At 49.8% G+C, this 13,369-nt stretch overlaps 1 protein-coding gene across 2 annotated transcripts in view; it reads right to left on the bottom strand.

Annotated features, from left to right (window-relative positions):
- The window catches only part of C2CD2L (C2CD2 like), a gene marked incomplete at its 5' end in the record, with an annotated part of 24,779 nt that continues 11,410 nt past the window's right edge, over nucleotides 1-13,369 (bottom strand). The window contains 11 exons of one of the 2 annotated variants that reach the window (XM_080366913.1): nucleotides 1-5,362; nucleotides 5,608-5,817; nucleotides 7,246-7,528; nucleotides 8,047-8,180; nucleotides 8,786-8,887; nucleotides 9,656-9,827; nucleotides 10,130-10,257; nucleotides 10,862-10,926; nucleotides 11,485-11,608; nucleotides 11,764-11,881; nucleotides 12,495-12,608. In XM_080366913.1, the coding sequence (XP_080223039.1) occupies nucleotides 5,301-5,362; nucleotides 5,608-5,817; nucleotides 7,246-7,528; nucleotides 8,047-8,180; nucleotides 8,786-8,887; nucleotides 9,656-9,827; nucleotides 10,130-10,257; nucleotides 10,862-10,926; nucleotides 11,485-11,608; nucleotides 11,764-11,881; nucleotides 12,495-12,608 (1,512 nt within the window). In that variant the 3' untranslated portion in view covers nucleotides 1-5,300. Of the gene's footprint in view, nucleotides 5,818-7,245; nucleotides 7,529-8,046; nucleotides 8,181-8,785; nucleotides 8,888-9,655; nucleotides 9,828-10,129; nucleotides 10,258-10,861; nucleotides 10,927-11,484; nucleotides 11,609-11,763; nucleotides 11,882-12,494; nucleotides 12,609-13,369 lie in introns of both variants that reach the window. The other variant, XM_080366912.1, reaches the window with a different exon arrangement.

Raw genomic sequence — 13,369 nt, forward strand, 5'->3', positions numbered from 1 at the left:
TTTTGCTTTCCATGTGGTTTAATAAGTTAACAGGTTCAGCCATTACACAGCAATGGAATTCTTCAACATTTAGAAAGGTGCAAGAACTTCATTCATTTAATCTAAATTAAGTACTTTTATTCTCATCTCTTAAATAGCTACATAGTTCCCATGATTTTTTTTTCCCCAAAATAATCCAGGGTTGAAATAATCCACCCAGAGAAAAGGCATCAGAGTACAAAAAAGCACGCACAAGGAGGGGTGCTAATTCCAATTCAGCATGGGTATTTGGTCCAGTACCTGTACGAGCAAGGAAAGGTGGTGTGCAGCAGTCATGCCTGTAGGAGCTGCAATGGTCACAAGGACACAAAGACCTTTCCACAAGTTTGACCACCACTGGGATTGTTACGCTGCCTTGACACTCACTGTCAGCTGGGGGTGGGGTGGGGTGGAGAACACCAGCAAAGACCCCGAAATACATGATCGCCAGCCACCCAACGTTCAAGCATCTCACAAGCTATCCAGAAATTACATCTCTGTAGGTTCAGCAAACAATAAACCAAGAAAAGCCATCGCAGGAAGGAAGCAGCATTGCTGAAGACAAAAAAGCAGAACTAAAACATTTGTAAGCATACACTTTGCTGTGTGCCCAGTTCTAGTCTAGAAACAGTGGGTGCCCATGGCCCTCTTGTATCAGTTTGAAAATGTTTTCATTACACTCCCCTCTGCTGAACTGTTTTCTGACTAGCTCTCTACCTGAGTAGGCTCCCCTCATTCTCCCTCACTTCAGCCAATCTGCATAAAAACCCATCCTTGGCTACATAAGCAGTGTGAGGATGCTTGCAGAAGCAGAAGCTGGACTTGCTCACTCAACTCTGCTCCCACAGGGGTCCACATCAGAAGTATTTTGTGGATGCCACAGAAGCCAGTCAGGCTGCTCTCCTGACCCACTGATCAGCACAATCGTCCTCAGTCACTTTGCAGCACGACTGGCACAGGCATTTGCAGAGTGCACTCTCCAGCTACTTGGCCTTGGTCAGACATCCATAGGAACACCAAAGCCTACAGGACCACCAAACCACTGAGGTTTCGCAGTTCCCTCCATTTCCTTCCATGCCTGTTTTCTCTCACCTTGAGAGAATACTCCCTGTGGGCTGACGCTGAGAGCTTTTCTGCAGCAAGGCTCTTAAAAAGCCTTACCAAAACATGGGGGGAGCATGTAACCATACAGAAATATACTTACAAGCATTCTTACAGTTAGAGAAATCTATTTTCTTCAGAGAAGTCAAAAAACACAGCATAGGTAAGGTCTAGTAGCTCTGTTCAGCCAAAATGGCCGAAAGGAAAAAAAAAAAAAAAAAAAAAAAAAACAACAACAACAAACCAACCCCCAGAAAACCAACAACAAAAGAAAATCACTCAAAAATGTATACTTTGGCTTCATTTAGCAGTAACCGTTTCTACTTGTGTAGCTGGCAGTGAAATGCAGCATTTGGAACACAGGCCCTCGTAAGCAGGTTGAACTCCAGAAGCCTCCATGCATTCAAGCCCACCACTCTGCTGCTCCTCTTCTGCCACATAATATTCTGTCAAGGACTGATTTCACCAGGTGCAAATATTGAGCCTACCCTGAGACAGCAACCTGGCAACTGCAGATCATTCAAATCTGAAAAGTTCAATGGTAGCCCATGCCACGCACTGGGGTTGTTCCATAGTGCTGGACGTTACGAAATGCCACAGACCCCACAACAGCACTGAGGCGAAAGCATGGTTATCCAGAAGTTGAACAGGGAAAAGCAGATTTCAAATAGCATTTCTCCTGTCCTAGAGCCAGAAGCACAAGCAGGGATTACATACAAAAGAGATTTCTTTAAGCAGCATTTCTATGGGGGAAACTCCCTGGGACTCTGTCTCCACGGTTCCTGGAGGCCACAGGCCTACAGTGACCTTCCCTTTCCTTCCAATAAGATTAGGATAGAAGAATAGTTTCTCACACTAACAATCACACCACCTCGCCCAGGAGGCAGGTTTTTTACCGTTCTTGTTTCAGGACACTAGGAAAGTCACTCGTGTTTGCATAGCCAGGACTAACAAAAACAGCCACCAACTACTTGGGGGATGAAAACAACCGTGCAGGTGACAAAGGAAGTCATGTACCAATATGAAGAGAAATGATCAGCAGGTTAATTGGGAGCATGTCAGAGCTAAAAATATCCCAGTGAGCATAGCTGAGCCATTCCCCCTTACCCCTCTGCCCCTCACACAGCAGTCTACCCAAACACCCTGGAAAACATTCTGCACTCACTGAGTACAGATTTAGAGGCAGATAAAAGGTTACGGTATCAGTCCTGTGCCGTATGACTTTGAGAAACAAATAAAATGGCAGAAAGCACATCTCTGCTAGGAAACACAAATGGGTATGGGAATTAACATCTGGGGATGCACTCTGTCTGCACTCGACAATATCCCTTTCCTTCACAAGCTACCTAACCAGATACAAACTTCCATAGAAATTTACTGCTGTGATGAAAAGCACTGCCAAAAAATCAAGGGAAGATACATGCCAACCATCATGCATCTCACGTGCTGTTCATTCTATGGACCGCAGCACAGATTCCCAGATGAATCTCCTGCCAGGTCAAAGCTCAAAATCAAAACCAGTACTTCTCTGCTGTGATTCATCAGTGGGCATAGCCTGGAGCCAAGAAACCGGGAACAAATTCAGGAAAGCCCACAGACATGTGGCAGGAATTGCCTGTTTAACACAGCTAGGAAAGGATCCTCAGTACCTGAGGCCCGTGAGGAACTTAAGTTTTGGTTTTACTCCTAGCTTTCCTATCACCTCTTTCCTCTGAGCCAGACCAAAATATTCAGTTCAAAATCCAGGTACGCATTTGTCAGACACGAACCTCACTTGTCTTTTCTGCCTCTGGTCTGCAGCGATGAAGACAACAACTTGCTAGCCCTCGTGACCCTCCTCTTGTGTACACAAGCCCCAGACTGACACTTCAGAAGCACAGGTGGAAACCTCAGATGTTCGACTCCACTGCTCTGCATTGAGACTACTCAAGCTGCTGTTGTAGTTTTAAAGCCAAGAATACAAGACTATTAAGTGAGGCTCGCAGAAGGTCCTCTGATAGACCAGCAACTGAAGAGCTGCTGGCTCCTCCAAAAGTTCCCTTCTGTTCAAGCCAGCACTTTTAATGCAAAGTTTCACAGCCATCCCACTAGAGAAGCAGTGCTGTCTGGGCTCGGCAGGCCCTTCTCATTCAAAGCAACCTTGACATGGTATGAAAAAATAATAAACAGAAGCCAAAACCAGTGTCAAGTACTGCTAGTGACAGAGGCAGAGTTGCAGCAGGGATGGTGCAAGAGAGAATGGCAAACTGGAAGCAAACACTGAGGCTCTGGGAACAAACGTGCCTGCAAAGGGCAGTACTGTGTGTGATGCTACACCAACCCAGCAAAGGAAGGCTACATCAAATTGGCAGCCAGATCGCTAGAGGCAAGCCGCAGACTGCAGACTTCCACCAGCACTGCAGTAAGAACTGGTCGCTCACACTGAGGAATAAAGTCTTTCAGTGAGAAACAGCAAGTGCTCCAACAGCCGTAGCACACAGAGCTGTGAACAAAGCCACAGTATCGTGTGGACAGGGAAAGAAACTAAGGATAATAGACGTGAAAGAGCTCAGGAATGACAGAAAGAATCCTGGACCAAAACAAATATAGGGAGAAGAGGTTCCTGGTCAGCCAGCTGGACCAGTCCAATTTCCCACACATGCCCAGCCTCACAAGGAATTGGTAGGGAAAAGAGGAAATAAGAGTCCCCCCATGCTGGCACACACCAACGCTTCCAATCCAAGGCCTGGGCAACTCTGGCCTTCCCCACCTCCACACACTTTCAAGAGACACCCCAAAATTCCCACCTGCAAATCCTTTTGCAGTAGCATACCAAACACATTCCAGTCTTTCAAAATGGCACGCAATGGCCATATCAAGTAAGCCCGGGTTTGTCAGTCTGAAGAACAAGACATGCTTTAAGCACGCTTTCAAGAGAACAACTACTTCAGTCGGTTGCGTCCTGCAACAGCCCCCGCCTCAAGAGGTACTGTAACAGCCGAGTAGAGCGAGCAAATCCAGTCAGGCCTATGTGATCACTCTTCAGTGATGTTTTTTCTCCCCTTTGCCCCATCTCCTTAACTCTATGATCCACAGGAGAGCAGGGCCTTCCATTCAAACCAGGCCTGCTGACAAGGCACGAGTGTTTCTCCAAAGAGTGTCATTATGCTATCCGAACAGAGCCTCTGGGGATATTCTCAATGCGTGCACATCAGGAGACCGGGAAACCGTCCACCTAGAAGGGCAGTCTCCTCCCGTGCAAGAAGACTATTTTCTCCTGCACGCCTCTTGCTCTGCGAATACCCGCTGCAGAAATGCCCACTGTTTGAACGTGGTGAATCAGGTTCGCTAAATGAAAGGAAATACCAGATGCAATCAAGAAAGGCTCCTTCTGCTACAGGAAACCCTTTCACCCAGTGAAAACGTGTAAACTCTTGCCTCCTAACCGTCACACAGCTGCAGGCTCCATGTCAGACTGCCTTTCGCTAGCATCACTACATTACTCGCCATTCATCCACAGTGCAGCGTTGGTCCTCAGCATGAGAACCACGAGAGGCCAAATGCACCGCAGATCCAGAAGATAGCCTGGTACCCCACCAGCAATGCCCCCAGCCACCCCCAAGGGAAAGGGTTCCACTTGTACGATAGCTGGTGTGCACATGCAGCTCTGCCTCGTCCCCATTCAGGAAGACAGATTTGGAAGGAGGGCTGCATCACAGGGTGGCAGTACTGACAGCACCAACCACACATTTTTGCAAGAGCCCAAGCTTCTACAAAAACTTGCCCAGTGGTTATAACTTCATTCTCCTTGAAGACCCCTTCCTTCATCAGCATAGCACAGAAAGCAGGCATCACTCAGTACTGACCAGACCAGAAATTGTTCCAATTGCAGAGCCAGGTGAAGAACCACAGCTTGTTCTCCTGACTGCTCACAGCCGAGGAACGCATTGCCCCACACCACGCCTCAGTCAGGTTACGGCTTCTGCACCAAGCAGAAGCAAGAAGAGTGTTTAAGAGGGCCAGCAACTGTGCCTTTCTCTCTTACTAGAAGAGCTGAGCAAGGCTACATCCCACACTTCTCGGCAATGTAGCCAACACTGTAGTTTCTCAATCTTTAACTCTGAGGGTCGTCACTTGCAATGCCTCCTCCTCGCTTTCCAAGATGCACCTGGTGATGCCAGACAGCTACGCAGGCACATTCTTCAAGGCAGCACCTTCGCAGCTCCTGGGACCCCCGTGGGGATTAGCATGCCACCTGGATTTTCTGGGAGTGCAAGGTGGGGTACAACAGTTGGAGAAGGCTAAAGCCAAGGCAGATGAGCAGCCTAAGCCCCGGGTTCGCCATCCCCACGTCCCCAAACGGTGTAAAGCACTGGGGTGTCTTCCCTCAGCCAAGGCTGGAAGGAACTGGAGTGCAAGTCACAGATACCATGGAGTGGGAAGACAAGAAAATAGAAAAGGATCTCTATGCAATCTTTCTGATGGGCTTCTCCTTCCTTCAGTTCTCACCTGCTGTTATGCTGTCGCTAGCTTTGGGTTTGGATTTGGACTTGAAGGAGAAGCGCTTGATGAGGCGGCGGGAAAAGCTGCCGGCTTTCTTCCTGGCAGTGGAGTTGGCGGTGACATTGGACAAGTCATCATGTGACTGGCTCAGGCCCACTTCCTTCTGCTTGCTCCTTCTCCGGAAGATGAGCTTGGTACCACTCCGAAGAAAACTAACTGCAGAGACAGAAAGGAAGAAGATGGAAACCACGATAGCATCCTGCCCTGGCTAGTCTTGGGGGCAATAATGCACCCAGCCGCCCTTGGGTGAGCGGCAAAGACCTGTGCTGCCCCAAGCAGCAGAAGTGCACAGCAGGCTGGCAAATCCTGCTCGCAACAGCAAGACAAAGTCTACATTCAAGACAGACCACAATACTAACTGCTTCATTCAGCACACCATCACATGTCCCCTCTACATAAACTTCCTTTGAGGAAACCATATCCTCCCTTCAGTGGAAGTGCAAAGTACAAATAGAAAACAAGGGAGAACGTCTGCATGCACAGACACTGGGAGGAACACACAATGGGGAAAAGGCCTCTCATACTAGCCTGTCTCAAGGGCTCCCAGATTAGCCAGACATCAAGCCCCCCAGAACTACCACTGGTTCCGAGACACGCCAAATCTGGAGACAAGTAACAGTGATGGCTCTGGATGTCTCATGCAGGCAGGACAGGATGTAGACACCAATCACCATCAACCCCAAACAGGTGCAAAAAAGCATATCCAAACCTGCATGCCATACAAAGATATAACAACAGTATTTCCTACAGAGGGGGCTTGCTTTCTATTCTTTCTCTTCCATGCCCTGCCAGGTTTCTCAAGAATCTGGGCCACACACCTTTCTACCCACTGACATGCAAGCAAGGGGCCACCACAGTTCAAACAGTACCTGGCTGTACCTGGGTACAACCCCACGAAATTTGTCCTGCTCTCATATTCTGAGCAATTGAGATTTTGGCTTGCACTTGTTTATGTTCAGTTTGTAGCTAACTGAAACCATCAGGGCCACAAGCAGAGAAATCCAAGGTGCACCACCCACCTAATTGACACAAGCCTGGAAAGACCAGAACAGCAGCTTGTTTGGGGCAGGCCTGTTCCACCATTTAAAAGGAGAGGGTCTGTATGGAAACCCTATGGTACGGACAGTTCAGAGGCACTAGCTGCTTTGATGCTAATGGAAAAAGAGGGAGGGCATCAAGGCCCATACAATCCACATTGTTGGGTGGCTTCTGTTTCCACACCAGAGGCAGCCAAATTCAGAGGAGGAATCATTATTTACGGACACGCACCTGATCGGTGGACCCAGAGACCTGGGAGAGAAAACGGGTTTTCGGGAACACACAAGCTGCACAGGGTTCCCATGTAAGACAGTACAAAAACCAAAAAGGCCACAGGAATCAGACACCTGCAAATAGAGGAGTTTGGAATCGCTCCAGCGGGAAGCGTGGGACAGAGGCAGACTCCTCCAGGCTCCAGCAGAAGCAGCTCTTTACCATGTGGAAAGCTGGCCGCAGCCCCCACGCTTGGGTAGGGGAACTCGGACGTCACTTTGTCCTCACATACAACAGACTAATGTCAGCTACCATTTAACGGTTCATCCTTACCTTTGTGATCTTTCAAGCTCCTGGTCTCAAGGGCTCCTGTGGAGCCAGTTTCAGACTCAACATCTTCCACTGACGGTCTCTCAGATATGTCCGATCGCGTTGTCTCATCCAGCTCCTGACTGGCCCTTTGTCCCAACAGTGACACTTCCAGCAGCTGTGACGATTCAGTAGAACTGTGCATCCGGTCAGCTGTCCCCTCTGCTGCAGAATCCCTGTATGCTGTGGCCTCCAGGGATGCAGCATAACCCAGAGAAAGTGCCATTTCATCTTGAGCAATAGGTACCTGGAGGGGGGTTAGCAGGTCAGACAGACAGGAAGACAGGGTCTAAAGGATCGCATTCATCTCCAGTCCTTCATCCACACATACATAGGGATGCTCCAGTTCCAATCGTAAGTGCCAGACAGCACTGATGTGCAATCATCGCTCTTTTGCTGAAACATACTGGAACATGGCTGATTCCAAAGCATTCCACAGCACCTCCCCTCATCCTGTTGGCACGTCCAAGGAGACCCCCTTACATTCTCCATGAGGTTCCCAACCAGCTATGGCAGCTGCCTCCCTTCTTGCCCCTGCTCTTGGTGAACTCCCACTGGCAGCTGCCCTACAGACTGGCAAGGTACCTTTGACAGTCACCGGGAAGCAGTGACAAGCTGCAAGGAAGCAGCAAAACGGTTCTGCCAAGCAAGTCATCTGTGTGGGAACCTTCCCACACTGGTCCGCACAGGACAGGTGATTGCACACACGCATCCCTAGAAACAGCCTCCCACATTGGAAAACAGAGCCCCCTAACTATCAGAGACCTTGGAAACTCCTGAGATGATCAGCGTGCTGCGTTTTGTTGGGGTCTTCTTGGCGGGCTTGTTATTTGTCTCAGTTAGCTGCCTGATTGCAGTCTCAGCCACGGGATCCAAGCTGTTGGGCATATGGCTCTCCCCTGGGCACAAGAAAGATACCAATACTTGAAGTAACAACCTTCAGCAAGGGCAAGAGGTCGCCTGTTGATCATGATGCTTGTAACAGGCAACTTAACATGCATAAAGGTAGAGGAAATAATTTATTGTGCACTTGCCCAAATCAGCTAAAGGAAGGAAGCTCCATATAGCTCTCTGCTCTTTTATGCACCTGAAAATCTTGATTTCCCACCAGGCGCATCATTAAAATATCCTTCCCACTCAACAAAGATTTTCAAAGACTCCCAAGAATTTGGCAGCCTTGGCCACCAACCATCAAAACGGCTGCTGTGCTCTGTCCCAGAGACAATCAGAGCCCTGAATACTGTGTGAGCAAAGCTCTTTGGGTCCAGATAGCCTGAAACATTCTCATCAAACAAGGAAACACCCAGTCACAGACGGAATAGCCAAAGTGCAATTTCTTCTACCTGCTCCCACACACCACCCCTGCCTCCACTCGGGCACTTGGACATTCTCTTCCACAGGAGACACAGATGAGTTCAGCAACCCGCATTCAGACTGCAGCTCTCCAAGAAAGACTAAGGAACACAGTTGCTCCTGTAACAGCCTCAGATTTCCAAGGACTTACAGCTACTGATGGACAAGGGACTGTGAGGACAGCCGCTCTCCAAAAGCACCGTTGTCTTCTTTTCCGTAACTTCCACCTTGGAAGGCGACCTCGATGGTGAATCTTCATGGTGAAAGAGAGGCAGAAACACAGAGACACCAGTAAGTGGAGATGAAGCTTAGGCAACTTCACTACTGTATCAAGGCCTCCTGCGCGCACTGTCAAAAAGCCTTACATGCGCATGGAGAGCCTGCAGAGGCTGGCTCCATGAGGCTTTGTGGCAATGAAGTAGCAAGAAGCCTATTGGAAAAAGACACATGAAGCAGCCCCAGCACGAGATCCCATTCATGCTGTTTCCCAGCCTCACCTCGTGGAATATCTCGCACCACATTCATCAGGATATCAGACTGCAAGCAGCAGCAATCACTAGCGAGCAAAGTCAGCACGCTTTTGGCTCTACATTCAGTATGTATGTCACTTCTTTAGCAGTGAAGAAAATAGAGGAAGAGTGGCAAAATGCTTAGCCTGACATTATGCAGAGGTTATGCAATAGCATACACGTTAGAGTCGGGCCCTCCCGCCACCAAAAGGTGTTAGAGAGGCTTGTCCATCTCTCACCTGCCCCCAAACACAGGGCTGCATCAATTCCCTCCCCCAGGGCTACATACAAATCTTTAGCCAGCCCCAAGATGCTAAAGGAACGGTGACAATGCCCATGTTCCGACCCAGGAGCTGAAAGCACCACACAAGTGCAAGTCTGCAACAACCATGACACACACTGGCTAAGTAGTTTTGCTACTGCCTGTGGAAGCGGCCTTGGGAATATGGCAGCTGAGTCTGCACCCCCACAGCAGCCACCCATACAAGACGCCTGTCGTGGGGCAGCCTCACCCAGTTTGCAGTCTGCCTTGGGCCGGGACTGAATCGTGGTGACAGTAGTCACGATGGTGCCATCGGGCATGATGGTCCGGTCCATCTCCACTTTCTTAGTGGGGGTGATGCTGGTTCGCAGAGACGTGGCCTGCTGAGCATTCAAAGAGGCAGGAGGCTCCTGGAACAGCACCTGCAAAGCATAAAGCACAGCTCAGAGAGACTCTCCTCCTCACCCATATGTCTCACCCAAGGCAGACATGTGGGTGACAAAAGCTGCTGCTCTGGGCACTGAAGAGCCATCCCCGCTACAGTGTTGGTTGAACAGAGGGAGGCTCACGAGCTGAGGGCCAGGCAACACCCCTCCTCAGCCTAAGGGTCTGCCAGTCCCCTGCGATGAGCCCAGGCACAGTAGCACTCATCTCCAGCTAGAGGCTCACATCACGAACCCTTTCAGCATGTGCATTTGTGCTGAGCTTATGGTCACAAGCTCACCTCCAATACAATGGTAGCTTCAGCCGTCAGCGACCACCCAGCTCCTGGGGCCAGTGAGCAGACCTGTCTCCTGGACGGTTGTTTGCCCAAAGAATCAAGCAAAAGTATGGCATGTCCCAGCACCACGCCTGTGAGAAGGAACAGGAGAACAAAACACACATGACCTCAACACCTCAGATGTCTCCAAGGCAACCCCTGCTTTTGGGAAGCAGCCCTTCGGGCCAACAAAGCAGATCCCCAAGGACTCCAGCAGTCCCCAGGCTCAAGGGGGAGGAGGGAGCGGACAGCACTCCTCTGCTCCTCTTTACCAATCCAGAAACTGACTCCCTTAAAGAGGTGGCCGCTGTGCAGCCTCCATCAAAAATAGGTGCTGCAGTTTGCCCCTGACCAAATACAAATGAAGAGAGTTAACAGCCTTCTGCAATGTTCTTCCAATACACGGGAACAAATCCCCACATCCCTCTCCACACTTCAGAGCGGAGATGGGCGGGCCATGGGAACCTTCCAAGTACCAAAAAGGTTAGAGTTAAGAGCATTTCACTAAGAACAACAGACTCCAGAGTTACTTCATGCAGTCAGAGGCTTATCTAAAGTTGGGTATGAAAAATCCTTTGCAGAGCTCATGACACATTATACTGACACAGGACTGGTGCAGGCTCAGAGCACAGGAAGTCCCTTAGGCATTTTTGTCTCCCTGTCTTACAACCCCATCTTACAGCTGCCCGTACTCACTTCCCCCTCCATCACTGTTCCCCAGCACCTGTAGCTTCAGCTCTTTACTTCTAGGTCCCAACTCCCTGTTGAAACAGAAAAAGATAGGCTGGTATTAGGCAAACTTCACAAAACAGCCATGGAGCAGACAACCCTTCCATACCTTCCCTCCCTCAAATCTCACACACCTCATCACCTTTTCCAAAGCTCCAGTACGTGTGTGCTATTTTGGAGGACAACAACAAGGGGCAGCAAGCTACACAGAAGAGGAGTGCTCCAGTTCACAACCCCTGCAGGGCTGTGTAGGCTGCCAGGGGAAGCTGAGAGTGCAACCTGTCTGGAAGGCTGAGATTTACGCTCCAGGCTTCCTGCACCTGCCACTCCCACACACTGCCCACAGTCAGTGCTTCTGCCCACCCAGTTAAAACACAGAGTGTCCAGGGGAGTGGGAAATATGTATGCACGTTGCAGGAAATCGCTGGAATTTGTAGTCCAGCGTGCAGGCAGCAAAAACACACGCTGCTCTGCAGTGCAGGCTTCACCTCCGCATTGTGCGCATCAGTTACTGTGGCATGGTAACAACACCCAGAGACTGTGCCAGCCTGCTTCCACAATAGACAGATGGAAGAAGGGCAGACACTTACAGAACGAGCTCCTCGCTCCACTCCATCTCTGCTGCTGCGCCAGCACTACCAGCCGTCACCAGCCTTGTCCGCTTCTGCTGTGGGGGGCTGTCTAGCTCTGCCACGCAGCATATCTCCCCAACTCCTGCAAATGAGGGACAGAGCGCACGTGTGCACTCATCAACACAAGGCAGCGGCTCAGCAGATGCACACCCCTCTTCCATTCAAACCCACCCAAAACATCCACTTGCTCCGCTCTCACCACCTGCATGCATGCCCCTGCAATGTTTTCACGCTTACCTCCCTTCCCCTGGCAGCCCAAGTTCAGCACTTGAAGATTCCGGAGCAACAGCTTAGAACCCAGAGGGGCTGCTGCTACTCTAGACAGGGACTCTTGAGGCAACTTGTTGCTGGGTACCTGAGGAATGACAAGAGCAAGACTGGTGCCTTTATTGTTCTCTTGCCAGCAGACAGCAGCCAGATGCATGTCACTCATCATTGCATCTACTAAGTAGCTCCTCATACCAATATAGGGGAATGCCCATGGAGCCATCAAGAAATGCTGCAGGTTCCCCGAGCTATCGACCTCCAGTGGGCCCCCGTGTTATTTCAGATGGGAAATTTAAGGCAGACAGGAAAAGAGAAAGGCAAGAAACAAGCTTGCTGGCTGCCAGACAGATAACTGAAGACTACAAAAGACAGGCCATTCCACACCTGTAAAGGCTGCCCTGGATGGAACCTTGGTGTTCAGAGCAACAAAGAAACTGCCAAAACACAGATGCATCTCAGGCCATCCAGCTCCACCTCCACACAACTGGCACTCAGTGTTCAGGAAACAAGGTACAAACAGAGCTGCCCTTTGGAGCAGTCTCTAGTTATCCCCATTCCCTGTGGGGCAGAAACTCCTACAACAGCACAGACCAGGATGCAGCTATCACCCAGAAGTGAGTCTGAACCCTTGGGTTCCTGCCTGAGCCTCAGCCCTCAGAAGTGTCCTGGGATACAAGAAGGACATGAGGAAAGCGCCTTACCGCACCGGCTCCAGCAATGCAGGCCTTCAGATTCACCACCATGGCTGGCTGTGTGCTGACAATGGTATCCTCAATCAGATCCTTTATGGTGGACAGATCCGCTCTCCCTTCATTCTTCTCTCCACAAATCAAGAGGAAATGCAGGAAAGTCGTAACAACACAGACACACTTCCTTATACAGCTCCAACTGCCTCCCAAGCCTCTAAGATGCTACACAGCTTCCTGTATCCTGCACTTGCTATCCCCAGTGCTTACAGCTGCCGCATAACAGCCGCAGGCAAAAGTAAGTTGTGTACATGCGACCAACTAAGCTTCTACATCTGTAGTCCACCTGTTGCAAATTTTGACAATACAGCTTCTACGGTTTGCCACATCCTCACTGCCCCGTGAGATACTACTACCATGTTTTTGGGAGAACAGCCAAATACCTACATCTACTCAGGATAAAGCAACAAGCATGTTAATAAAACAAACAAATCAACCAACCTACTTAGATACGGAAGCACAAGCATGCCCGTGTTCACCTCATTAAACCTCTAACACCCACAGGTTCTGCACACTAACCTCTCAAACAGAAACCAACCTAACCAAGCAACCCACAGGGTAGGGGGACAGTGGGCAATCCAGGTCATTTTGCAGTTCCACATCTAACAATGGCAGGAGGACCTACACAGACAAAGTCTTTTTTGCTACACAGACTCCCATTCGGCTGTTACACCAAACTCAGACAACAGACATTGGTACTGCTTTGGCCCACTTGAGGATGTGCTGTTTCAACAGAGCCAAGCTAATACTGATTCCAGGGTGAAAGAATGCCCTCCCTCAACCTAAAGGGCCATGACAGTGAACTGCCCACCTCTCCCCTCTGCAGAAGT

Source organism: Falco punctatus (genome assembly GCF_963210335.1).
Source record: "Falco punctatus genome assembly, chromosome: 16".
In the NCBI taxonomy this organism is placed as follows: Eukaryota; Metazoa; Chordata; class Aves; order Falconiformes; family Falconidae; genus Falco; species Falco punctatus.